The sequence below is a fragment of the Macaca mulatta genome, chromosome 2 (assembly GCF_049350105.2).
Source record: "Macaca mulatta isolate MMU2019108-1 chromosome 2, T2T-MMU8v2.0, whole genome shotgun sequence".
Taxonomy (NCBI): domain Eukaryota; kingdom Metazoa; phylum Chordata; class Mammalia; order Primates; family Cercopithecidae; genus Macaca; species Macaca mulatta.
In genome coordinates, this window is record NC_133407.1 from 32631849 (window position 1) to 32656763 (window position 24915).

A 24915-nucleotide genomic window follows, 5' to 3' on the forward strand; every position below is an offset into this window, starting at 1 on the left:
CCACATAGCTTAGCTTCAGATTGGGACTGCGGGTAGAAAAAGGATTGGGCGTCCACAACCTGTTCGGCTGCGAAGACGACGCCCTTCCGTCCAGAGTGCCAGCATCACCCCCGCCCCTCACCCGGTCTCGGTCTGTAGCCCCCGTGGAGTACAGCAGCGCCCCCCATTCCGTGACCACCTCTCATCCCATTCCTTGGCTCCCCACCCTCTCCAAACCCAGGGGCGCATTCTCACGCTTCCTCCACGTGCAAGTCCAGCTCACCCATCGCCACTCGCCGCAGCCCCCAGGTGCCCACCCCTTCCAGCCCTTCCGGTCCCTCACCCAGCTCCTTAGTCTTGCCCTGGCAGAGGGAGGCGTCCGCGCTCCACCTCCACGTGCGAGTCCGGGGCCGTTCCCCACCTCCCGCCGCCACCTCCGCCCCGGGCTCCGCCCACCACGCCTGAGGCGCGCGCCTGGGAGCCGGGACACCTGGCCGCCCTCCCCCGTCCCGCGCCCCTGCAGACTCCCCCGCCCCGCCCGCGCCGCGGCTCCGCGCCCACCCTTGCGGCTTCCTCCGCCCGCCCCTCCCTCCTCAGGAGGCGGGGGGCACCAGCAAGCGCGGCGGCGTGGCCAATGGGCGCTCGGCTTACTCTGGCCTCTCCCCCGCGCGGCCGCCAATCGCGGCGGGCGGTGGTGGTAATATTGTGGAGTTTGGATGCCGCCGCTGCCGCGGGCTGGAACGGCGCGGCCGCGGGGGCTGCCAGGGTATTTCGGGAAGGGGGCGTGAGGAGGCGGCGGCGGCAGCGGCGGGTAGGGCTGCTCGGGGAGGCAGCAGAGGGAAGGAGAAAGAAAGGAAGGAAGAGGGCGGGGAGTCCTCAGAGGAGGAGGCGGGACCGGCCGAGCTTCTCACCTCTCGGCGGCGGCGGCGGCGGCGGCGGCGGGCGGCCGGGGAGGCGGTGCCGCCCCCTGCCCGCGGTCTTCTCAGCGCAGTCGGCCGCCGACCCGCTGGTCCCGGGCAGCGGCCAAGGCTACTAGGGCGGGAGCGGTGGGCCGGGCGGCGGCGGCGGAGGCGGCGGCGGCGGCGGAGGCTGGAGTGGGCGCGGAGGCGACCGCCATGGCGTTCCTCAAACTCCGCGACCAGGTAGGTGAGGGGCTGCAGGGCGGGATCGCGCCGTCCGGGAAGGAAAGGAAGCAGGGCGGACCGGCGGGGTGGGCCGCCTGGGCGCCCGCTCGGCGGGGTGGTTGCGAGGGAAACGGGGGTCCTGCCCCGGGGACCGGCGCGAGGCGGCGGGCCGGGGTCCGCGGGCGACCCGCCTGTCAGAGCCGCCGGGGCCGGGGTGAAGCCCACGTGCCGCCGGGGGTCTAGCCGCTGCAGCAAGAGGGGCGGGTTCCACGCTCAGCGCCCTCGCGTCGGGCGAGCTGCCGGGCAAGCGCTTCCTCTTTCCTGCCAGGTGAGGCTCGGGCCTAACAGGTGGCTTCCCGCTGCCGGGCGGGAGCGGTGCTGGCGGCCGTGACCCAGGGTCACGACCTTGTTCTGTTTGCTTGGCTGAGTAGTGCGAGTGCGAGGGACTCTCTCTCCGGGTTAAAGGCAATTGATTCCGCTTAGCCACTAGTTACTCAATTCAAGTTTCCAGACTTGTTTTCGTTTGACATTTTGTGCACCATCTTGTTACTTTTCTTGACTTAGGAAGAGCTGGTCAAAGAATACCTGTGCCAAAAAGACTTGTAACTCTCTGTAACTAAAAAACTACTTTGTATCCAGTAACGAAATCGCAACTGTATCTGAATGATTGGTACACCTAAACGTTTGGAAAGATGGGTAATAAGGCTTTTGAAAGATCCGGACGCTGCCAAACATTTTTACCCTCTTTTAAGGAAAAGGAAAATTAATGTGTGACATTTACACATTGATTTGTCACAGCACACTTACTAGTGTTGAGAACTTATTTTTGCCATTTGTTTTTCTGAACGGAAGATGTTGAACAGATTTGAAGGGAAAATAACTTGCATGTTTTGGGAAACTATTTTGAAAGTGAGCACCCCGTTTGCAAAAACCCTGGGGAAGAACCTGAGACGTATTTTTTATATTACTTAGTAAATATTGCACCTTCCATTCTGAATCTAAGTAATATCAAGAATTCTCATTTTGTAAGTGAATTTTATTTTATATTTAGGCTGATCGCTGACCTTATGTATTATTTGGTATCAGAATGGTCTTGCCTGGTGTTAACATCAGGGTACGATACTTTGAAAAACTCTACAGTTTAGTCAATGCAGTTTATACCTTGTATTTCAAATTATACAACTGTTCTGTCCTATAAGACAGCCACTAGCCACATGTAGCAATTTAATTAAAATTAAACCAAGTTCCTTAGTTTTGCTAGCCACATTTTAAGTGCTCAGTAGCCACATGTAGCTATTGGCTATTGTATTGAATAGGACAGACATAGAACATTTATCTCATTTCAGATAGTTCTACTGGACAGCAGTGTTAAGAGAATAGCAGGTAAAGCACAGTTATAGCAGAAACCATTTCTGCTAATTCCAGTACAGGCCGTGCATCTTACACTGTTAACAGTGTGAAACTCGAGGTCTGGGTTTTCCAGTACCGCACTTTGTGCATCCATTGTTAGTGGTTGAAGTAATGACTGATCGATGTTTTCCTTTGTTTCTAGTCCTGCATTTTTGAAAAAGTTGTTGTTGTGATTTAGATTACTGTGTGCGTTAGAAATTTGGTGAACTTTTAGGAGAGCCTCATATTTGATTCACCATCGGGTTTTAACAGAAACAGGATTGTGTTAAGCAAAGGTGCAACTGGATTTTATTTTGGAATTGCAATTGTGAGAAAATTGTGATGCCATTCCAGTCTTATGTATATCCATTAATATTCAGTGGTAATATTGAGCTTTAAAATGCCACTTGTGGACAGACACGGTAGCTCACACCTGTAATCCCAACACTTTGGGAAGCCGAGGTGGGCGGATCACTTGAGGTCAGGAGTTCAAGACCAGCCTGGCCAACATGGTGAAACCTCGTTTCTCTTGAAAATACAAAAATTAGTCGGGTGTAGTGGCGCACACCTGTAATCCCAGCTACTCTGGAGGCTGCAGCAGGAAAATCGATTGAACCCAGGAGACGGAGGTTGCAGTGAGCAGAGGTCGTGCCACTGCACTCCAGCCTGGGTGACAGAGCGAGACTCCGTCCCACCAAAAAATAAAAAAAGTTACCTGTAAGCTTAATGGTTTGGGGAGAAAGAACATTGAGGTTTACCTCTAAACTACTAAGTAATTGGCTCATCTGGTCGCTCTTTTGGAAGACTTTGAGAAATAAGTTTGGTTTTGCCTAATTTAAAGGGAATAGCTGTTTTTAGAGGTCATCTTATATGTTGATGTTTTATTAGCCATTGGAAATGATGGTAAAAATGAAATGGAAAGCAAATACTCTTATACTTTCCCATCTACAGGAAAAGCAGGTCAGCTAGATTATTTTGTTTGGAGTAATGGAGAAGATACAGATAAGGACATACAGACTTCTAAAGCTGGATGGTACTTGCCATAGCTTTTAGCGCAAAAGCCTTATATACACTTGACATAGGAAGTAGTAGAATGTGCTTTTCTAGGTCTATTTCGCTATTCACCTCGTATTTTGTTTTCTTCTGGCTTTGTAAAATACAGTTTAATACATATAAGCTACAAATGCAAAAGGGTTGTTTTTCTTTGTGCATTTAAGCATCAGGAGGGTTCTAGATGGTTAAAACATAAAATCAGTAAGTAAAACAATTTGTTCTTATAAAGCCGATCAATTTGAATAAGATAATTTTCTCTCATTTTGTGCCACCACCTAATTATGGGGGTAGGAAGTTATTACTGCATTACTTTTCTGACTATGAGTAGATGAAAATGATTTTTAATTGTAAACCGAAAATAATTTGTTTTCTGTTTATAGGAATGGACACATTTTTTCCTTGAATTTCACTTTAGTTCGAATAAATTTGTGACAATTGCAGGGTTTTTTTCTTTTTCTTTTTTTTTTTTTTTTTTTTGAGACGGAGTCTGGCTCTGTCACCCAGGCTGGAGTGCAGTGGCGCGATCTCGGCTCACTGCAAGCTCCGCCTCCCGGGTTTACGCCATTCTCCTGTCTCAGCCTCCCGAGTAGCTGGGACTACAGGCGCCCGCCACCTCGCCCGGCTAGTTTTTTGTATTTTTTAGTAGAGACGGGGTTTCACCGTGTTAGCCAGGATGGTCTCGATCTCCTGACCTCGTGATCCGCCCGTCTCGGCCTCCCAAAGTGCTGGGATTACAGGCTTGAGCCACCGCGCCCGGCCTGCAGGGTTTTTTTCTGACAGATATCAGTGTTACAGTTTTTATTCTTGCAGTTGGTTTGTTAAAATGTAACCATCCATTATTACATTTTAATTTACCATCAGTACAGCCTAATAAGAAGGGTAGAAGGTCATTGTTTAGGGATCACAGACTCACAGCCAGTAAGCTAAATGGTAATTGACATTGGGCTTCAGTGTTTAGAAGACAATAGGGAGTAGTGGACATCATGGCAAATAGGAACAAGTATGTTAGTGCTGCCTAGCTCCAAGCCATTGTTGCAGTGCTGGTGTGCCTAGCATTTTTATAACTCCATTTTTTTTTTTTTTTTTTTGGCGGGGGGAAGCCAGAAATCCAGATTGCTAGACAAAACCTCTCTCCACAGGTATTTGTAAACGTTGACAAGTCGATAGCTACTATTGACAACAATTAATGCTTTGGTTTTAAAAAGGGACTAGTAAGGAGCCAGTTTATAACTGCTGGTTTAGATCAGTTTGAAAAAACAACACTACAAAATAAGATTCCCATTAAATACAGTTTTCTTCTAGATAAAACAGCCAGCGTGCTCAAAACACGCCTTAAAAATAGAAATAAAGCTTACATGTCATAAAGTTCACCCTCTTAATCAAGGGTACAGTTGAGTGGTTTTTAGTATATTCACCAAACGGTGCGACCATTATCGCCATCCAATTCCAGAATATTTTTATCATTGCCAAAAAGAAAACCCATACCCATTAGCTGTTACTCTCCATTTTCCCCTTCTCCCAGCCCTGGCAGCCACTAATCTACTTTCTGTCTCTGAATGTGCCTATTCTGGATATCTCAGATAAATGGAATCATACAGTATGTGGCCTTTTGTGTCTCATTCACTTAGCATATTTTTAAGGTTCGTCCATGTTGTAGCATGAATCTGTTAGTCATAAACTTCTGTATCATGTTTAGGAAGCCTAAAAAAAGTTCCTGTATGCAGGTTATCTCACTGCCTTCCATAGTATGCATATGTGTAATCTGGGATAGTATTTATTTCTGTTTTTGGAATTTGTTTTATGAACTTTGTTTGCAGCAGTACTAAAGGGTAATAGCTTTTACATGTGGATCATTTGTGTGTAGGAGCCATCTTTGTGTGCTCCCTTACGGGTTTATGGTGAGGATTGATATGTTTAAGATGTTGGGGTTTTGTTGTTTGTTTTTTTAAACAGGGTTGACATATATCAGTGAGAAAGGTGTTGGATGGATGTGAGTAACTTAACCACTATTTTGGATAGTTAATAAGTTCTTATTTGATGAAGTACACACTAAGAGTGGAGCATTGTTTGATCTTTGAGGGAAAAAAACCACAAAAAAATGATGGTCCTTGGGAAATCTTATTATAGGGTATACAGAATGCGTGAAATACCTGAAGAAGAACACTGATGCCCAGATATTCAGGTACTGTATGTAGCAGGTATCTTCTTGTTTTGTTTTTTTGTTGTTGTTGTTGTTGTTTTTGAAACAGAGTCTCGCTCTGTCACCAGGCTGGAGTGCAGTGGTGCAATCTTGGCTCACTGCAACCTCCGCCTCCCTGGTTCAAGCAATTCTGCCTCAGCCTCCCTAGTAGCTGGGACTACAGGCGCCCATCACCACACCCAGCTAATTTTTGTATTTTTGGTAGATACGGGTTTCACTGTGTTGGCCAGGATGGTCTCAGTCTCGTGACCTCATGATCCGCCTGCCTCGGCCTCCCAAAATGCTGGGATTACAGGCATGAGCCACCACGCCTGGCGTGTCTTCCTGTTTTGTGCTGGAGATGACGGGACACAAAGGTGAGGAAGGTACTGTCTCTACTCTTACAGATCTTAGAAGAGAGAGAAAAAAAACACACATAGATGTAGGGTAAGTGAGGTACATCACATGAAGAGGCTTATAGAGGCTGAAGGAAAACATATAGAGCATACTATTTGAAAGTGTAACATACAGTTCAAAAACAAGTTCTGTGTTTCCTCACTTTTTGGATACCTTTTGCGATACAAAATAGAACCTGGTGAGCTCCATAAGAGGTATAGATAACATGTTTCAGAATTCAAAAGGATCAGATAATCTGATTGTAAGTAGAGGGAAACCCTCATGGCAGGGGAGGTATTTTAGGTTCACCAGAAGTATTTGTTGAAAGTAAGCAGTTGTCAGTGGAAGCAGCAAGAGGGAACTGTGAAGGCAAGCTAGGAAGGATGGTTGGGATAATGAGGAGATAGTCTTGACTGGGGTGTGTAGTTGGAAAAGATAGAAGATAAATTAGCTAAGTTAACAGTGACTACATTAAGTACTTTGAATCCCAGGCTGAGAAGTTTGGACTTCATTGGTAAGTGATGGGTCGTTTGAGCTGGGCCGCCTTAAAATAGGGCGTGTGAAGGTTTTGGCAAGAATGTGCAGGTATGTATTTTACTCAAAAGGATTCATAACTTTATTAGATCCTCAGAGAGGTCCGTGATCACTGAAAGTTAGATAACCATTACAAGTTTTGGAAGAATAGATTACAAAAGGCAGACAAACAGGGACACACAAGACCAGTTAGGTAGCTACTGCTGTAAATCAGAACATATATAAAATATTTTAGTACAGATCAAGAACATTAAGTACTAAGCAAAAGTTTGAATGAGAGTGAGTATATCTTAAAATATTTCTCATAGCTATATTAATGACCTGTTTGTATCTACAATTGAGAGTGTCTTGGATTTGTATGATAATTGGTAATTTTTTGGTTACATAGTTCCACTAGGGTAAATTCAAATTATGAAAATGCAATTAAACATTGATTATGGGGCCGGTCGTGGTGGCTCACGCCTATAATCCCGGCACTTTGGGAGGCCGAGGTGGGCAGATCACAATGTCAGGAGATCGAGACCATCCTGGCTAACACGATGAAACCCCCATCTCTATTAAAAACACAAAAAATTAGCCAGGCGTGATGGCGGGCGCCTGTAGTCCCAGCTACTTGGGAGGCTGAGGCAGGAGAATGGCATGAACCTGGGAGGCGGAGCATGCAGTGAGCCTAGATCGCACCACTGGGCTCCAGCCTGGGCGACAGAGCGAGACTCCATCTCGAAAAAAAAAAAGAAAAAAAGAAACAAAAACATTGATTATGGTGGTTAAAGAGCAGATAACCCAAATAGTTAGATTTGGGATGCATTAAGTTTTTCAGCATTTTGTCTTATTTCATTTTTAATTTTCTGGTCTAATGTAAAATTTATATTCAGTGAATGTACCCATTCTGGGCTGGAGTGAGATGCCCATGGAAAATACCCGGTACCTGGAGGTTCAGGCTTAGGTCTTTTGTTTTGAATAATGCATCCTATGGGCAGTTCACATCGTATCAAATCAGTCACAAAGTTATACCTTAAATTTAAAGCCAAAATTAATGAAATTACTAGTTAACTTAAAACAGTAATGTTTTAAACTGTTACTGGGATATTGTATACAATGTAAAGTTGAAATGGTTTAATATTTTAAATATCTTAGGTTTAATTTCCATTCCCATCCCTCATCCCCAATTCTTAGTTACACTATTAAATGATTCATCCACCCTCCTTATGCGATACCGATTTAAAAAAAAGTTACCAGTATTCTTCTATGTGTATGCTGATTGGCTTACATAGTAGAGTCTGGATAGAATTATTATGCCTATTAACTTTTGTGAAAAGCCTACTTTTGCCTAGTTAATTTAAGTTGACATTCTTATTGGTAAGGGTTTACTCATCTGGATTTATCTATTTATAAATTTAAAGGTATGTATTTTCTATTCCTCAGGATTTAAGGCCAAAGATAATATTAAAACATCTAGCACAAGACAGTTAAAATACTTTAAAAAGGCAATTGAGTAGAGAAATACTTGTTTCAGAAGCTTAGAATAAGAGTGGGTACAGAGAAGCATTACATTTATTTCCTGTTACCAAAAATACTAAAGAAATACAGGTTTTATAATAAGGAAGCATAAATCAGTATAGAGAGGCAGCCTTTTCTCTTTAACAATTTCCGTATTAAAAAGTTTGATCTTTTTTATATTTTAACCAGCATTATTGAGATGTAATTCACACGCAAACTTAAATTGTACAATTCAGTGTTTTTTAATATATTCGCAAAGCTGTGCAAGTACCACCAAAATCAATTTTAGAACATTTTATGACAAAAACAAACTCCTTACCCCTAAAGTATCAACCCCCAAACCTCATTCTTGCCAGCTTCTTGACAACAACTATTCTGCCTCTGTAGACTTTTCCTCTTTTACTTAGTGTGTTTTCAGGGTTCATCTACTTTGTAGCAAGTATTGGCATTTATTTTTAATTCCTGAATAATATTCTATTGTATGGATATACCACATTTTCTTTATCTACTCATCAGTTAATGGACATTTGTGTTTACATTTTTTGGTTATTATGAATAATGCTGATACAAACATTTGTGTACAAGATTTTATGTAGACATAAGTTGTCATTTCTCTGGGATATAGGAATGGAATCATTGGGTAATATGGTAACTGTATTTAGCCTTTTGAGGAACTGCTGTTCTGTTTTCTAGAGTGACTGCACCGTTTTACATTCCCAGCAGTGTATGAGCATTCCAGTTTCTCCACATCCTCAATACTACTCATTATTGTCTGTCTTAAATTATAGCCATCCTAGTGTGTCTGAAGTTGTATCTCTTTTTATTTTATTTTTTTTTTTGACACAGGGTCTCACTTTGTCACTCAGGTTGGAGTGCAGTGGCGTGATCATGGCTCAGTGCAGCTTCAACCTCCTGGGCTCAAGTTATCCTCCTGCCTCAGCCCCCCAAGTAGCTGGGGCTACAGGTACATGCCACTATGCACAGCTAATTTTTTTATTTTGGCAGAGATGGGTTTTTGCCATGTTGCCCAGGCTGGCCTTGAACTTATGAGCTTAAGTGAGGTGCAGCCCTCCACCTCCCCAGCCTCCCAAAGTGCTAGGATTGCAGTGTGAGCCACTGCACCTAGCCATGAAGTAGTATCTTACTGTAGTCTTGATGGCTAATGATGTTGAGCATCTTTTCATGTGCATATTGGCCATTTGTGTGTCCTTTTTGGAGAAGTAGTTATTTGTGATAAGGATATAGGAAAAAAACAAACCCAGTTTCTCTTACCGTAATTTGACTACTAAGAATGCTGTTGTGAGCAAATGTGTCACATTTCAGTTTTCCCCTACATACCAAGGAAGCAACCAGTTCTTCAGCAAATTCTCCAGTGTACACCAGCTAGATGGTCCTCTCATTCAGTTCAGTTCTGACACTGTCTACCTGTAGATATTGTCAAATCCACAAGTGCAGTCCCACAAGACTGCCTCCACTTCAGATGCCAGTTGCAAGCCCCAAGTTGTTTTACTTGGGCTTCTGATGACTGGCTATAAATTGGAGTTCCGATGACCCCCTCCTTGGGTTTGATTAATTTGGTGGAGCAGTTCACAGAACTCAGGGAAAATCTTATTTTTGCTTATTTATTCTAAAGGATGTTACAAAAGGATACAGGTGGAAGAAATACATAGGGTGAAGTATGGCAGAAAGAGTAGAAGCTTCCATGCCCTCTCTGGGGATGCCATTGTCCAGGAATCTCTGTGTGTTCAGCCCAGAAGCCCCCTGAACCCAACAGAAGAGAAGACAGAGACAGTAGGGGAAAAGGCCATGTAAAGATGGAGGCAAAGGTTGGAGTCATGCAGTTCTGTGCCAGTGAACTCCAGGAGCATAGATGCTGGAAAAGGCAAGGAAGGACTTTCCCTTAGTGTTCAGAAGGTCACCTTGATTTCAGACTAGTACTCACCACAACTGTGAGAGAATACATTTATGTTTTTTAAGCTACCAAATTTATGGTCATTTGTTAGCCCTAGGGAACTAATACAAGCAAAAGTTTTAGCTCTTACATTTAGGGCTGTGATCCATTTTGATTTGTTTTGTATATGCTATGAGGTAGGATTTCAACTTCTATATATATATATATATATATTTTTTTTTAATTGCATGTAGATACCCAGTTGTCCCAGTGCCATTTGTTGAAAAAACTAATCTTTCCCCCATTGAATTGTCTTGGCATCTGTATCATGAATCAGTTGACTGTAAATGCGAGAGTTTATTTCTGGGCTCTCAGTTCTATTCCATTGGTCTATATGCCTGTCCCTATGCCAGTCCCATGCTGTCTTGATAACTATAGCTTTGTAGTGTACAGAGTCAGAGATCTCTTTCAACCCCGCTTTAACCTCTTACTGGACTTTTCAGCTGAGTCTGGAAACCACATTGACACCAGGCAGATTAACAAGAGAAAAACATACAAATTTAGCACGTTTTCCATATACATGGTGATCTTCACAAGCGATTGAATTCTGAAAAAGTGACCAAAGCAAGATGCTTTTATACTTTTTAGACAAAGAATGATAAATTTGAGAAAAAAAGGATAGAACAAAGAAAATCTGGCTGGGGCAGGCAATTTTCTAGGGGAGTAACTAGGAGATATATTGGGGAGGGGTGTGAAACAGGTAGAAGATAAGGATGGTTCCCTTAAGAATATTTGTTCAGGTCCATTGTAGCTTCCAATTCCAAGTCTCTGGAAGTAAGGGTTATTTTTCTCTCCCTGGTATGGTGAGGGTACCCCTTCTAGAGGAATCTTTATGTCTTGCCATGTGCAGGAAGAGACAGGTTAGCTCCCCTGTCTTTGTAGGAAACTACAATTTCTCCAATGTTTTCAACTCAAAATAATCACTGTACCAGTCTGACTTATATCTTGGGATGACAAACCCTTCACTCCTTCAGTAGTAGGCTTGAAGTTGGGAAGTGCAAGTCTTCCAAGTTTGTTTTTGTTTTTCAAGATTTTGGCTTTTATGAGTCACTTGCCTTCCCATATTTTAGCATCCATGGGTCAATGTCTACCAAAAAGACAGTTGCAATTTCAATAGATACTGCATTGAATCAATAGATCAATTTGGGAAATATTGCCATCTTGATAATAAGTCTTTCCGTGAACATGGGACGCTTTCCATTATTAAGGTTCTTTAATCTTGTCATATCTTACAGTTTCAAGAGTACGAGTTTTGGATTTTGTTAAATTTCTAAGGTTTTTAAATGCTGTTGTGTATGGAATTTTCTTATTTTTAGATTGTTTATTGGTAATGTATAGAAATACAAGTGATTTTATATATTGCTCTTGAATCCTACAACTTTGTTGAACTTCTTATTAGCACTAATATTTTTTAGTGGCTAGAGGTAATTTCCTGTGACTAGAGATAATTTTACTTTTTTCTTTCCAGTCTGGATGCTTTTTATTTCTTGCTTACTTGCCTAGACTAGAACCTCCAGTACAATGTTCAGTAGAAGTGGTGAGAATAGACATCCTTGTCTTGTTCGTGATCTTTCATCATTAAGTATGATGTAGCTGTTGGTTTTTCATAGACGGTTTTTATTAGGTTGAGGAAGTTCCTTCCTATTTCTAGTTGATTGTTAGCTGCTGCTGTTTTTTTTTTTTTTTTTTATATAAGGTCTCACTTTGTCACGCAGGCTGTAGTGCAGTGGTGTGACATGGCTTACTTGCAGCCTCGACCTCCTGGGCTCAAGCGATTCTGCCACCTCAGCCTCCTGAGTAGGTGGGACCACAGGCATGCGCCACTATGTCTGGCTAATTTTTAAATTTTTTTGTAGAGATGGGTCTCCCCCTGTTGCCCAGTCTTCAGCTTTTGGGCTCAAGTGGTCCTCCTACCTTGGCTTCCCAAAGCACTGGGATTACAGGCATGAGCCACTGCGTTCAGCCATTGTTAGCTTCTTAAACATGGTTTAAGTACTAGCCCCTGTCTTGGGCAATGTAGCTATTTGGGTATAATGAAAGTTTAGGAAAGAAAAATCCCCTGGTTTTAACCAAGATCACATTATTGTCAGAGCTTCTTCATTCTTAAGACTTCCAAATACTGTTTCTTTAATGGTGATTCTCAAATTTGTGGCTCTGGTTTTGAGTTTTCACCTAAGTTTGCAATCCCCCATGATCCAGTCACCTCCCACCAGGTCCCACCTCCAACACTAGGGATTATAACTAGACATGAGATTTAGACAGGGACACAAATCAAAATCATCACTATTTAAAAAATAACTTACAATGCATTTCTTCGAAATAGCAAATCACCTATTATTAAATGAGTAGATTAACTGTTACATAACATATACACAATCTTCCAGAACATTTCTAAGGTACATACATTCCATATTACATTTATCCCTCTTGACTGACTTCTCAATTGGGAAATACTCCAACTAGGTTCCCTCTTTGCCCCTACTACAGCATCAAATGAGAATGTCTAAAAGTTCCAGCTCCTTGGCTTTGTCTGTTGATGTTTCTTGATTCCAGACATCTCTATTTGAATCATTCAGGTTCTTAGAGACATGCTAGTTTCTAACTACCTGCCTATACCTTGGATTAGGCTGCTTATTAGATCTACTTGACTAATACCACACTTGCTCTTCTATCTGGTTTCAGCTCAACTGCTCACCCGGATGCTGAAGTCTGCTTATACATCCCTTAAAAGCCAGCAGTTGTTAACCTTCATGTATTAGTCCACTCTCACACTGCTATAAATAACTACCTGAGACTGGGTAATTTACAAAGAAAAGAGGTTTAATTGACTCACAGTTCCACAGGCTTAGTAAGAAGTATGACTCAAGAAACTTAGAATCACAGTGGAGGGCGAAGGGGAAGCAAGCACATCTTAATATGGCGGAGCAGGAGGTGGGGGGATGTGCCACACACTTTAAACCATCGCATCTCGTGAAAACTCGCTCACTATCAAGGGAACAGCAAGGGGGAAATCCGCCCCAACAATCCAATAGCCTCTCACTAGTCCCCTCCTCTGACATGTGGAGATTACAATTTGAGATGAGATTTGGGTGGGGACACAGAGCCAAACCATATCATTCCACACCTCACCACTCCCAAATCTCGTGTCCTTTTCACATTTCAAAACCAATCATACCTTTCCAATAGTCCCCCAAAATCTTAACTCGTTCCAGCATTAACTCAGAAGTTTCCTGAGGCTTCGCTATGCTTCCTGTACAACCTACAAAACTATGAGCCAATTAAACCTCTTTTCTTTATAAATTACCCGGTTTTACGTATTTCTTTATAGCAGTCTGAGAACCGACTAATACAAATAGAGTCCCTTAATAAAACAAATTCTCATTCAGTTAATCTTTTATTATAAAACTGAATTTCTGTATATCATCTTCACTTATATTTAAGTGCAGTGACTGTTTAACTATTACAGATTATCAATACAGAGATTATTTTCCATGTCTCAGTGTATTGGTTTTAGAACCTCCTATGTTTTAACTAATAAAATATTGCTTTTAATGTCACTAATCAACCTGTTCGTAATTTTGTCTCCTTAATAACAATATTCTACCTTATAAGCCTTCCAGATCCATTATAAAATCACATGAACCCTTTACCTGCTCACTTTCTTGTTTCCTTACCTCCTTGGAGCCTTAGTTTTGAAATTGAGATTTTTTTTTTTTTCCTCTGACCACAACTTCTTTCATTGTCGTTTCTCCCACTTCTTTACCTACAGTGCATCTGAACTCTGCTGTATTGGAACCTACTTCATCTAATCTGTTTGGTTCCCTTTGGCCACAAACTGACCTCTTGAGAAGTCTTGACCTTGTGATTTGAGCAGTATTATTTATAATAGTGTTTTCTGAAGTAGGTACAGTTTTTACTACCGGTGTATTTTTTGAGATTTTGTTTGGGTGACCAGTCTACTTTAATTACTAGATATTGATTGATACTTCTTTGCTCACAGTCCAGAATCAGTCCAGACCGGGTGTTGTAGGCGTGATTATCCCATGCCTGCATTATTCTGGGCTATTTGAGGGTCTCCCAGCTCACTTCATATCAACTGTTATGGAGTTTTATTCTTCATTTTGTTCTCTTCAACACCCATCCCCTTTTTCTTCAACTATCACCTACCCTACCCAGCTTTCATTTCTGCATTTCCACCTCAACCTCCCTTCCTTTAGCCCTTTTGGCCCAACTTTTTAATCCTTAACTCCTAATTTACACACACTTTCAGTCTTCTCCTTTTCATCTCCATCTTCTGCCTCTTGCAACTTGCCAACATTGCTTTTGTATTGATACCCTTGCTTATTATAAATTGTTTTATTTCTACACTTTGATTTCTGCCTCTTTTTTTTTTCTTTCTCATTTTTGGCTCAAACTATCTTACTGTACTCTTAATTCTATCTTTATCTGAAATTTAGATGTATTGTTTATCTCTTATTTGTATTCATTTTTTACCCATTGCTTTCTTATTGATACCTTTCCTTATTGTAAATTGTTTTATTTCTACACTTAAATTTCTGCCTCTCTCTCTTTATTTTTTTTTTTTCTTATTTTTGGCTAAAACTATTCTTCTGTACTATTCAAAATTGAGGTGTATTGTTTATCTCTTATTTTTCTTTTTTTTTTTTTTTTTTTTGGCACTTCTCCCCCTGCCACTACATATTGTTATATATTGGTGTCTGGATGGATGCTATTAAGATTCTGATGCTCAGATGGGGCAAAACCAGATGATAGAGTTTGGATGTGTGTTCTTGCCCATATTTCATGTTGGCATGTAATCTTTAGTGTTGGGGTTGGGGTCTGTGAGAGGTGATTGGATCATGGGGGCAGATTTCTCATGAATGGTTCAGCACCATCCCCTTGATGATATCCCTGTGATAGTGAGTTCTCGTGAGATGTAGTTGTTTAAAAGTGTGTGGCACCTCCCTGCTTGATCTCTCTTGCTCCTACTTTCACCATGTGATGTGCCTGCTACCTCTTTGCCTTCCACGGTGATTGAAAGCTTCTTGAGGCCTCCCAGAAAGCAGATGCCACTATGATTCCTGTATAGCCTGCAAAAGTGTGAGCCAATTAAACCTCTTTTCTTATAAATTACCCAGTCTTGGGTATTTCTTTATAGCAAGGCAAGAACAGTCTAATATACCAGATAAGCAACACTCATTACATAATTTAGCCTTAACAAGGCTTGTTTCTGTCCGGGTGTGCTATATATAACAGTATAATTTTTAAAAATCTTGTTTTCTTCAGTATAAAGCAGTAAATCAAAGTTGTTTGAGTTGAATTTCTTTGGTTTGTGAAAATATTTATTCCCATCAGCATATGTCAAGTTTAAATATTAATATGTGTAATATTCCAAAAAAAGTATTTATCTTTTGAAAAATTTTTGTTTTGAAATTTTGTGGGTACACAGTAGGTGTATATATTTATGGGTTACAGAAGCTATTTTGATACAGGCATGCAGTGCATATACTGACCACATCAGTGTAAATGGGGTATCCATCACCTCAAGCATTTGTGCTTTGTGTTACAGATGACCCAATTATGCTCTTTTAGTTACTTAAAAATGTTCATTTAAATTATTTTTGACTATAGTCACCCTGATGTGCTGCCAAGTGCTAGGTCATATTCTATTTTTTTGTACCCATTAACCCTCCCCCACCATCCCCCAACTACCCTTCCCAGCCTCTGATAACCATCCTTCTACTGTCTGTCTCCATGAGTTCAATTGTTTTAATTTTTAGCTTCCACAAGTAAGTGAGAACATGCAAACTTTGTCTTTTTGTGCCTGGCTTGTTTCACTGAACATAATTACCTTCAGTTCCACGTTGTTGCAAATGACAGACTGTGATTCTTTTTTATAGCTGAATAGTATGTGTGTATGGACCATATATTCTTTATTTGTCTGTTAATGGACATTTAAGTTGCTTCCAAATCTTGATTATTGTGAATAATCAAAGTTTTTATATATAATATGCATATTATCTATAAATTATAAATTATAAAAAATATAAAAATTATTAAATATATAAATTATATGTTAGATATAAAAATTATACACAATATATAACATGCATATAAATTATGTCTATATAATAACATGGGAGTGCAGATACTCTTCGATACACTGATTTCCTTTCTTTGGGTTATACCAAGCAGTGGGATTGCTGGATCATACGGCAGCACTATTTTTAGTTTTTTGAGGAGTCACCGAACTGTTCTCCCTAGTGGTTGTACTAGTTTGCATTCCCACCAACAGTGTACAAGGGTTCCCTTTTCTCCACATCCTCTCCAGCATTTATTATTGTCTGACGTTTGGCTAAAAGCCGTTTTAACCGGGGTGAAATGATTGTAGTTTTGATTTGCATTTCTCTGATGCTCAGTGATAATGAGCTCCTTTTCATATACCTGTTTGCCATTTACATGTTTTCTTTTGAGAAATGCCTATTCAGATCTTTTACTCATTTTTTTTTATTGGGTTATTTGGTTTTTTTCTGTACATTTGTTTGAGCTCCTTATATTCTCTGGTTATTAATCCCTTGTCAGAGAGGTAGTTTGCAAATATTTTCTCCTATTCTGTGGGTTGTGTTTTCACTTTGTTGATTATTTCCTTTGCTGTGCAGAAGCTTTTTAACTTGATGTGACCCCATTTGTCCGTATTTGCTTTGATTGCCTGTGCATGTGGGATATTAGCCAAGAAATCTTTGTCCAGTCAGTGTCCTGAAGAGTGTCCCAGATGTTTTCTTTCAGTAGTTTCACGGTTTGAGGTCTTAGATTTAAGTCTTTAAGCCATTTTGATTTGATTTTTGCATATAGCAGGAGGTAAGGGTCTTCATTCTTTTTTTTTTTTTTTTTTTTTTCTTTTTTTGAGACCCAGTCTTGCTCTGTTGCCCAGACTGGAGTGCAGTGGCGCGATCTCAGCTTACTGCAACCTCTGCCTCCCAGGTTCAAGCAATTCTTTCTCAGCCTCCTGAGTAGCTGGGATTACAGGTGCGCACCACCACGCCTGGCTAATTTTTGTATTTGTAGTAGAGACGGTGTTTTGCCAATTTTGCCCAGGCTTGTCTCGAACTCCTGATGTCAAATGATCCACCTGCCTCGGCCTCCCAAAGTGCCGGGATTACAGGCGTGAGCCACCACACCAGGCCAGGAGTCTTCATTCTTTTGCATGTAGATATCCAGTTTTCCCAGCACCATTTTTTGAAGAGACTACCCTTTCCCTAATGTGTGTTCTTGGCAGATTTGTCAAAAATGAGTTCATCGTAGGTATGTGGATTTATCCCTGGGTTCTCTATTGTGTTCCACTGATCTGTGTGTCTTTTTATGCTAATACCATGCTGTTTTGGTTAGGATAGTTCTGTAGCATAATTTGAAGTCAGGTGGTGTGATTCCTCCAGTTTGTTCTTTTTGCTTAGGATAGATTTGGCTATTCTGAGTCTTTTGTGGTTCCATATAAATGTTAGGATTGTTTTTTTCTATTTCTGTGAAGAATGTCATTGCTATTTTGTCATTGGCACTGCATTAAATCTGTAGATTGCTGTTGGCAGTGTGAACATTTTAATGATATTGATTCTTCCAATCCATGAACATGGAGTATCTTTCCATTTTTTTGTGTGTCTTCATCAATTTTTTGCATCAGTGTTTTATAATTTTCATCGTAGAGGTCTTTCACTTCTTTGGTTAATTCTTAGGTATTTTATTTATAGCTCTTATAAGTGGAATTACTTTCTTGATTTCTTTTTCAGATTTTTTGCTGTTAGCATATAGAAGTGCTACTGAATATTGTATGTTGATTTTTGTATCTTGCAACTTTACTGAATTTATCAGTTCTAATAGTTTTTTTTTTGTGTGTGGAGTCTTTAGATTTTTTCAAATAAAAGATCATATCGTCTGCAAACAAGAATAATTTGACTTCTTCCTTTCCAGTTTGGATGCTTTTTATTTCTTTCTCTTGTCTGATTTCTCTGGGACTTCCAGTACTATGTTGAATAACATAGTGACAGTGGACATCCTAGTTGTGGTCCAGATCTTTGAGGGCAGACTTTCCGTTTTTCACCATTCACTGTGATACTATCTATGGGTCTCTGGTATATGGCTTTCATTATGTTGAGGTGTGTTTCTTCTGTATCTGGTTTCGTGAGATTTTTTTTATTATGAAGAGATGTTGAATTTTGTCGAATGCTTTGTCAGCATCGGTTGACATGATTATATGGTTTTTGCCTTCATTTTGCTGATACGATGTATCATATTTATTGACTGCATGTGTTGAACCATCCTCGCATCCCTCGGGGGATAAATCCCGCTTGGTCATGATGAATGATTTTTTTTTTAGTATGTTGTTGAATTCTGTTTGCTAGTATTTTGTTGAAGATTTTTGAGTCAATATTACTCAGTGATAATGGCCTATTGTTTTCCTTTTGTTTTTTAAATATGTCTTTGTCTGGTTCACGTATCATTTTATTATTTACCCTGCAGATGGAAATTTGACCCCCTCTTCAGGTAACCTTCTGTCTGAGCCACATTGATTCTGAAATGTGATTTGTTTATAGTTTTCATTGGTTTGGTGTTCTTGTGTGCTGAATCAACAAGTCAGAAAATCTTCCCTTTTACCCACTTTAGTTCTCTCCAGCTGCAATTTAGTTGTTTTCTGTTATGTTTTCTACAGCTAAGATCTTGAACAGCTGATCAACCTTTCAAGTTGTATTAAAAGAGCTGGTGATTGGTTAGATCAGTGTTTTTTTTTTTAACAGTTTATTGAGGTATAATTTATATACAGTAAAATTAATAAAATGTCTTAAGAGTGCAATTTGTTTTTAGAAAATTTAAAGAATTTTGCACCCATCATTACAAATCAGTTTTAGAGTATTTTCATCACCCCAGAAAGATACGTTGTACCTACTTTGCAGTTACTCCTAGTCCCACCTCCGGCTCCAGGCCACCACTGAGTAATAGTTTTATTTTATAAACTTTTATGAACATTTTATATAAGTGGAGTCATATCATATGTAATCTTTTTTGTCTTTTAAAAATTAGTTATAAATGTTGTTGAGGTTCATTCATGTTGTAACATGTATTAATTGGTTCTTCATTGCTGAATAGTACTCCATTGTATGGATATATCACATATTGTTTATCCATTCATAAGTTAATGGAAATTTGAATTGTTTCCCATTTTTGGCAACTATGAATAATACTGCTATGAATATTCACATATGTGTCTGTGTATAGACACGTTTTAACTTCTCTTGCAAAGATTGTTTTTTTCTTTCTGTTTTTTTTTTGTTTTTTTTTTGTTTTTTTTTTTGAGACAGAGTTTTGTTCTTGTTGTCCAGGCTAGAGTGCAGTGGTGCAGTCCCGGCACACTGCAACCTCTACCTCCCGGGTTCAAGTAGTTCTCCTGCCTCAGCCTCCCAAGTAGCTGGGTTTACAGGCATGTGCCACCACGCCTGAGTAATTTTTTTGTATTTTTAGTAGAGGTGGGCTTTCACCGTGTTGGCCAGGCTGGTCTCGAACTCCTGAACTCAGGTGGTCTGCCCACCTCGGCCTCCCAAAGTGCTGGGATGATAGGTGTGAGCCACCACGCCTGGCCACAAAGATTCTTGAGTAGAATTGCTAAGTCATATGGTAAGCTTATGTTTAATGTTTTAAGAATAGCCAATTTGTATGATTCCTATTGTTTGCTGCTGGATTTGGTATGCTGATACTTTGTTAGGATTAAAAAAAATCTCTTCTCATGTGATATCTTCGTCTGGCTTTGGTATTAAGGTAATGTTAGCCTCATAGAGGGAATTAGAAAGTGTTTTCTATTGAAGTATCTAGATGAGTTTGTGAAGGATTAGTATTATTTCTTTAGTGTTTGGTAAAATTCACCAATGAAACTCTGTGGGCCAAGGCTTTTCTTTGTGGGAAGATTTTAATTACTAATTTCTTTAGCCGATAGAGTTCTATTTATATTTTCTATATCCTCTTCAGAGTCAGTAATTTGTGTCTTAGAATTTATTTTTTTCTAAGTTGTTTACATTTGTTTGTATACAGTTGTTCATAATGTTCCCTTAAAATTCTTTTAATTCCTCTGAGTTCAGTAGTGATACCCTTTCATTCCTGATTTTGGTAATTAGTGTCTTCATTTTTTTTTTTTTTTTCTAGTTACCTTAATTAAAGGTTTGTCAGTTTTATTTGTCTTTTTAAAGAACCAAATTTTGGTTTTCACTTTCTTTACTTTTTCTTTTTTCTGTTTTATTGATTCTCCCTCTAATATTGATCAGTTTTTCCCCTGCTACTTGTGTTGGGTTTGGTTTTCTCCTCTTTTTCTAATTTCTTAAGGTTGAAGCTCACTTGAGAATTTTTTTTTTAACATTGCTGTGCCCAGCTATAATTTTCCCTCTAAACACTGCATTATCTGTATCCTGTAAGTTTTGATGTGTTTTGTTTACATTTTCATTCTGCTCTGAATATATTTCCTTTGTGATTTTTCTCTCTAGTCCATTGGTTATTTACAGGTGTCTTGTTTAATTTTCAAACATGTTTGGATTTCTGAAATTTCTTTTTATCATTGATTTCTAATTTACTTACGCTGTGATTGAAAAACATTTTTTGTATCAGTTCAGTTCTTTTAAATTTGAGACTTGTTTTATGACCTAGCATGTGATCTATTTTGGAGATTGTTTTATATGTGATTGAGAATAAGTTATACTGCTGTTGGGTAGAGTCTTCTATAGATGTCAGTTAGGTCAGATTTATAGTGGTGTTCAGATCTTCATTGCTAATTCCCTGCTTTCTTGTTTATTTATTGTTAGGGTGGAACATCAAAGTCTCTAACCATTATTGTTAAATTGCCTATTGCTCCTTCATTTCTGTCATTTTTTTGATTTCCCTATTTTGGTACTGTTTTGTTAGCTCCATGTGGGTTTTTTGTTTTGTTTTGTTTTTTTTGAGACGGAGTCTCGCTCTGTTGCCCAGGCTGGAGTGCAGTGGCACCATCTCGGCTCACTGCAAGCTCCACCTCCTGGGTTCAGGTCATTCTGCCTCAGCCTCCCATTAGCCGGGACTACAGGCGCCCGCCACTACACCCGGCTAATTTTTTGTATTTTTAGTAGAGACGGGGTTTCACCATGTTAGCCAGGATGATCTCGATCTCCTGACCTTGATCTTCCTACCTCGGCCTGTTATTACAGGTGTTATTACAGGCATGAGCCACCGCACCTGGCCTGTTAGCTCCATATGTTTATGTTTGTTTTATCTTACTGTTGAATTAATACTATTAATATTATAAAATGTTCCTCTTTGTCTCCAATAACTTTTTTTTGACTTAAAGTCTATTTTGTCAGATGCAGATATAACTACTTCAGCTTTCTTATGAGTATTCTTTGCATGATATGTGTTTTTCCATCGTTTCAACTTGCTTGTGTCTTTGAATCTAAAGTGCTATGTAGACAGCATAAAATTGGGTATTGCTTTTTAAATCCAATCCAACAATCTCTGTTTTTAATGGGATGTTTAATCCTTTTATATTTAATATTGCTTTTGAAATGGTTGGATTTGTATCTCAATGGCTATTTGTTTTCTATACATCTCATGTTTTTTATGTTCCTCTTCTATCACCTTTTATATTTGCTATTTTTATTTATTTGATTTTTTAAAAATTATATTTTTAGTGTTTGTTCCATCACAACCTACCTCAGATTAATAGTGATTGTTACATACTAATAGTCCTCCAGTATAACTCTTATTTTCTCTCCTCTCTTTTGCTATTGTCATATATATTATGTTCGTTTATGTAATAAACCCACCAATGATATTTTAATTATTGCTTTGTACAGAGATTATCTTTTAAAGAAGAGAAGAAAGAGAAAAACATTTATAGTATTGTATATTAATGTATGTATTTACCACTTTCGGTATTCTTTTTTATCTCTTGTGGATTTGAGTCACCATCTAGCGTCGTCTCTTTTTTTCAGTATAATTCATTCCCTCCCGTTTTTGTGCTTCATTTTGATATATATTATATCTTTATATGGGATCAACCTGACAATAAAATTTTATAATTGTTTTATGCAATTACCTCTTAAATTGAGAGAAGAAAAAAGTAGGAGTTATATTTATACCACCTTTTATACTGTCATTTTTCCCTTACCTATAATTACCATTACTAGTGCTCTTTATTTCTTCATGTGGATTCATTACTGTCTGGTGTCACTTTTGTCCTGAAGAACTTCCTTTAGTATCTATCTTTCATGTATAATCCCTGAAGAATACATTTTAGAGTTAGCCAGTTCACTCTCATCTTCTCAATTGGGGATCATATTCCTTGTGATCTTAAGTGTGGTATTAGTTAACTAAGGAATGTGAAGGGGATGGCACAAGATGAGGCTGGGAGAGAAGCATGTAGAGGTTAGTTCCTTAGTATCTTACCTTCTAAGCTATGAGACTTGCACCTTATTCTTACAGCTGTAGGGGCAACCATTGGAAACTTTTATACAGAGTTCTCTCCTCAGATTTGAGGAAAGGACTTTTCAAAGGTGGGTTCTAAATGCTTGTTTAGAGATGGCAGCGACAAGCCACAGGCTCTAAGAGGAAGGTGAATCTGCTTTTTGTTGTTGTTGCTGATTCCTCCTTCTCTATTGTTTCGGGCAGTTAAAAGCTGTTTATATCCAAATAGCTATTTTCTTGTAGGCATGAAATATTTGCATATTTGTGACAGAATGCGATATAGTTTGTAGAATGGGAACCATGATAGCGATTTGCCAAGCCACTATTGTAGGATGAACAGATTGCTTACTGTTTGTGTATATGGAATGAAGTGTGTATTGAAAAATTAGATAAAGCATCCTCTGGCATCTGACCTTTGTTTTTAATTCTCTCTCTCTTTCTTTTTCTTTTTTCTTTTTTATGATACAGAGTCTTGCTCTTTCGTCCAGGCTGGAGTGCAGTGGTGCGTTCTCAGCTCACTGCAACCTCTGTCTCCCGAGTTAGAGATTCTCATGCCTTGGCCTCATGAGTAGCTGGAATTACAGGTGTGCACCAACACGCACGGCTAACTTTTATATTTTTAGTAGAGATCGGGTTTTGCCATGTTGGCCAGGCTGGTCTTGGACTTCTGGCCTCAAGTGATTTGCCCGCCTCTGTTTTTAATTCTTAAAGGAAGGTTGGGTATTATCGGCAGTTCTTTTTAGTATCTGTGACATAACAGGGGAGTGTTTGATCTTTACTTTTTATATGTATATTTGGTACCTACAACTTTATTATTTTTAACCATAGAAATATCCTTTCTACAAATATATAAATAGCTTTGTTTTCGCTTCTTAGAAAAAACTGAAGAGCAGAAAATTTTTATATTCCTAGGTTTTGCTACCAGTTTTTCATAGAAGTATGAAATGAAAGGAGAAAAATGTGCCCTCCTCCAGTCTTGCCAGATTCTGTTGCAAACAATCCTTATGATGATTAGCTTGTCAGTGGATTTTTTTCCGTTTGAATGACTTCTTCAGGAGCTCTTTTTATTCTTATTAATAAAATCATTAAACTCTCCCATGTTCAAGAGCATGTGGAGGCATCACATTATCTGACTTCAAAATTTACTGCAAGACTATAGTAACCAATACAGCATGGTACATGTATTATTGGAACAAAATAGAGTACCCAGAAATAAAGCCACATACCTACAGCCAACAGAAATATACACTGGGGAAAGGACACGCTATTCAATAAATGGGTCAGGGAAAATTGGATAGCTATATGTAGAAGAATGAAACTGGACCCATGCTTCTCACCACATACAAAGATTAACTCAAGATGGATTAAAGACCTAAACATAAGACCTGAAACTATAAAAATACTGAAGAAAACCTGAGAAAAATTCTGGACATCGGTCTAGGCAAATAATTTAAAACCAAGTCCTCAAAAACGAAAATAGACAAATGAGACAATTTTAAAAAAGCTTTTGCACAGTAAAAGAAACAACAGAGTAAACATACAACCTACATAAAGGGGAAAAAATATGTGCAAAATATGAAAACTGCATCTGACGAAAGGCTAATATCCAGAATCTACAAGGAACTCAAGAAAAAAACAAACATTAAAAAATAGACAACACAAACAGACATTTTCCGAAAGATGACGTACAAGTGACCAACAAACATGAAAAACTCCTCAACATCATTAGTCATAAAAGAAATACAAATTAGCCCACTTATGCCTAGTGTTCCATTATTGGAACACTAAGCAGGTGGGAGTTATTTATATTCTGCTCGAGGTGATTGCCAAGGTCTGATTTTTCATTCATAATTGCAGCCTCCAGCATAAATGGGTTAAAACCATCTTATATGAGTCAGAATGGTTAGTTACTATTAAAAGGTCAAAAAGCAATAGATGTTGCCAACGGTGCTGTATTAGGGTTCTCTAGAGGTACAGAACTAATAGGAGATATATATATGTGTGTATATATATATAATGTTTAATTTATGTATAATGTATATATTTGTATATATAGCAGTATATTTTTATATATTTTATATATATATGAAGGGGATTTTATTAAGTATTAACTCACATGATCACAAGGTCCTGCAATAGGCTGTCTGCCAGCTGAGGAGCAAGGAGAGCCAGTCCGAGTCCCCAAACTGAAGAACTTGGAGTCTGATGTTTGAGGGCAGGAAGTATCCAGCACAGGAGAAAGATAGGATGGGAGGCTATGCCAGTCTAGTCTTTTCATGTTTTTCTGCCTACTTTATGTTCCAGTTGTGCTGGCAGCTGATTAGATGGTGCCTACTCAGATTAAG

At 39.4% G+C, this 24915-nt stretch overlaps 1 protein-coding gene across 8 annotated transcripts in view; it reads left to right on the forward strand.

The window, feature by feature from the left end:
* The first annotated feature begins 684 nt into the window (after nucleotides 1–684).
* Nucleotides 685–24915, forward strand: part of ANKRD28 (ankyrin repeat domain 28) — a 191740-nt gene continuing 167509 nt past the window's right edge. For 6 of the 8 annotated variants that reach the window (XR_013413549.1, XM_028843660.2, XM_028843659.2 and 3 more), the window contains exon 1: nucleotides 685–1121. Coding sequence is in view for 2 of the 8 variants with exons in the window: in XM_028843659.2 (XP_028699492.1) it covers nucleotides 1095–1121 (27 nt within the window). In the remaining 6 variants the exon portion in view is untranslated. Of the gene's footprint in view, nucleotides 1122–9005; nucleotides 9119–24915 lie in introns of those variants that run through there. The other 2 variants (XM_077991427.1, XM_077991426.1) reach the window with 2 other exon arrangements.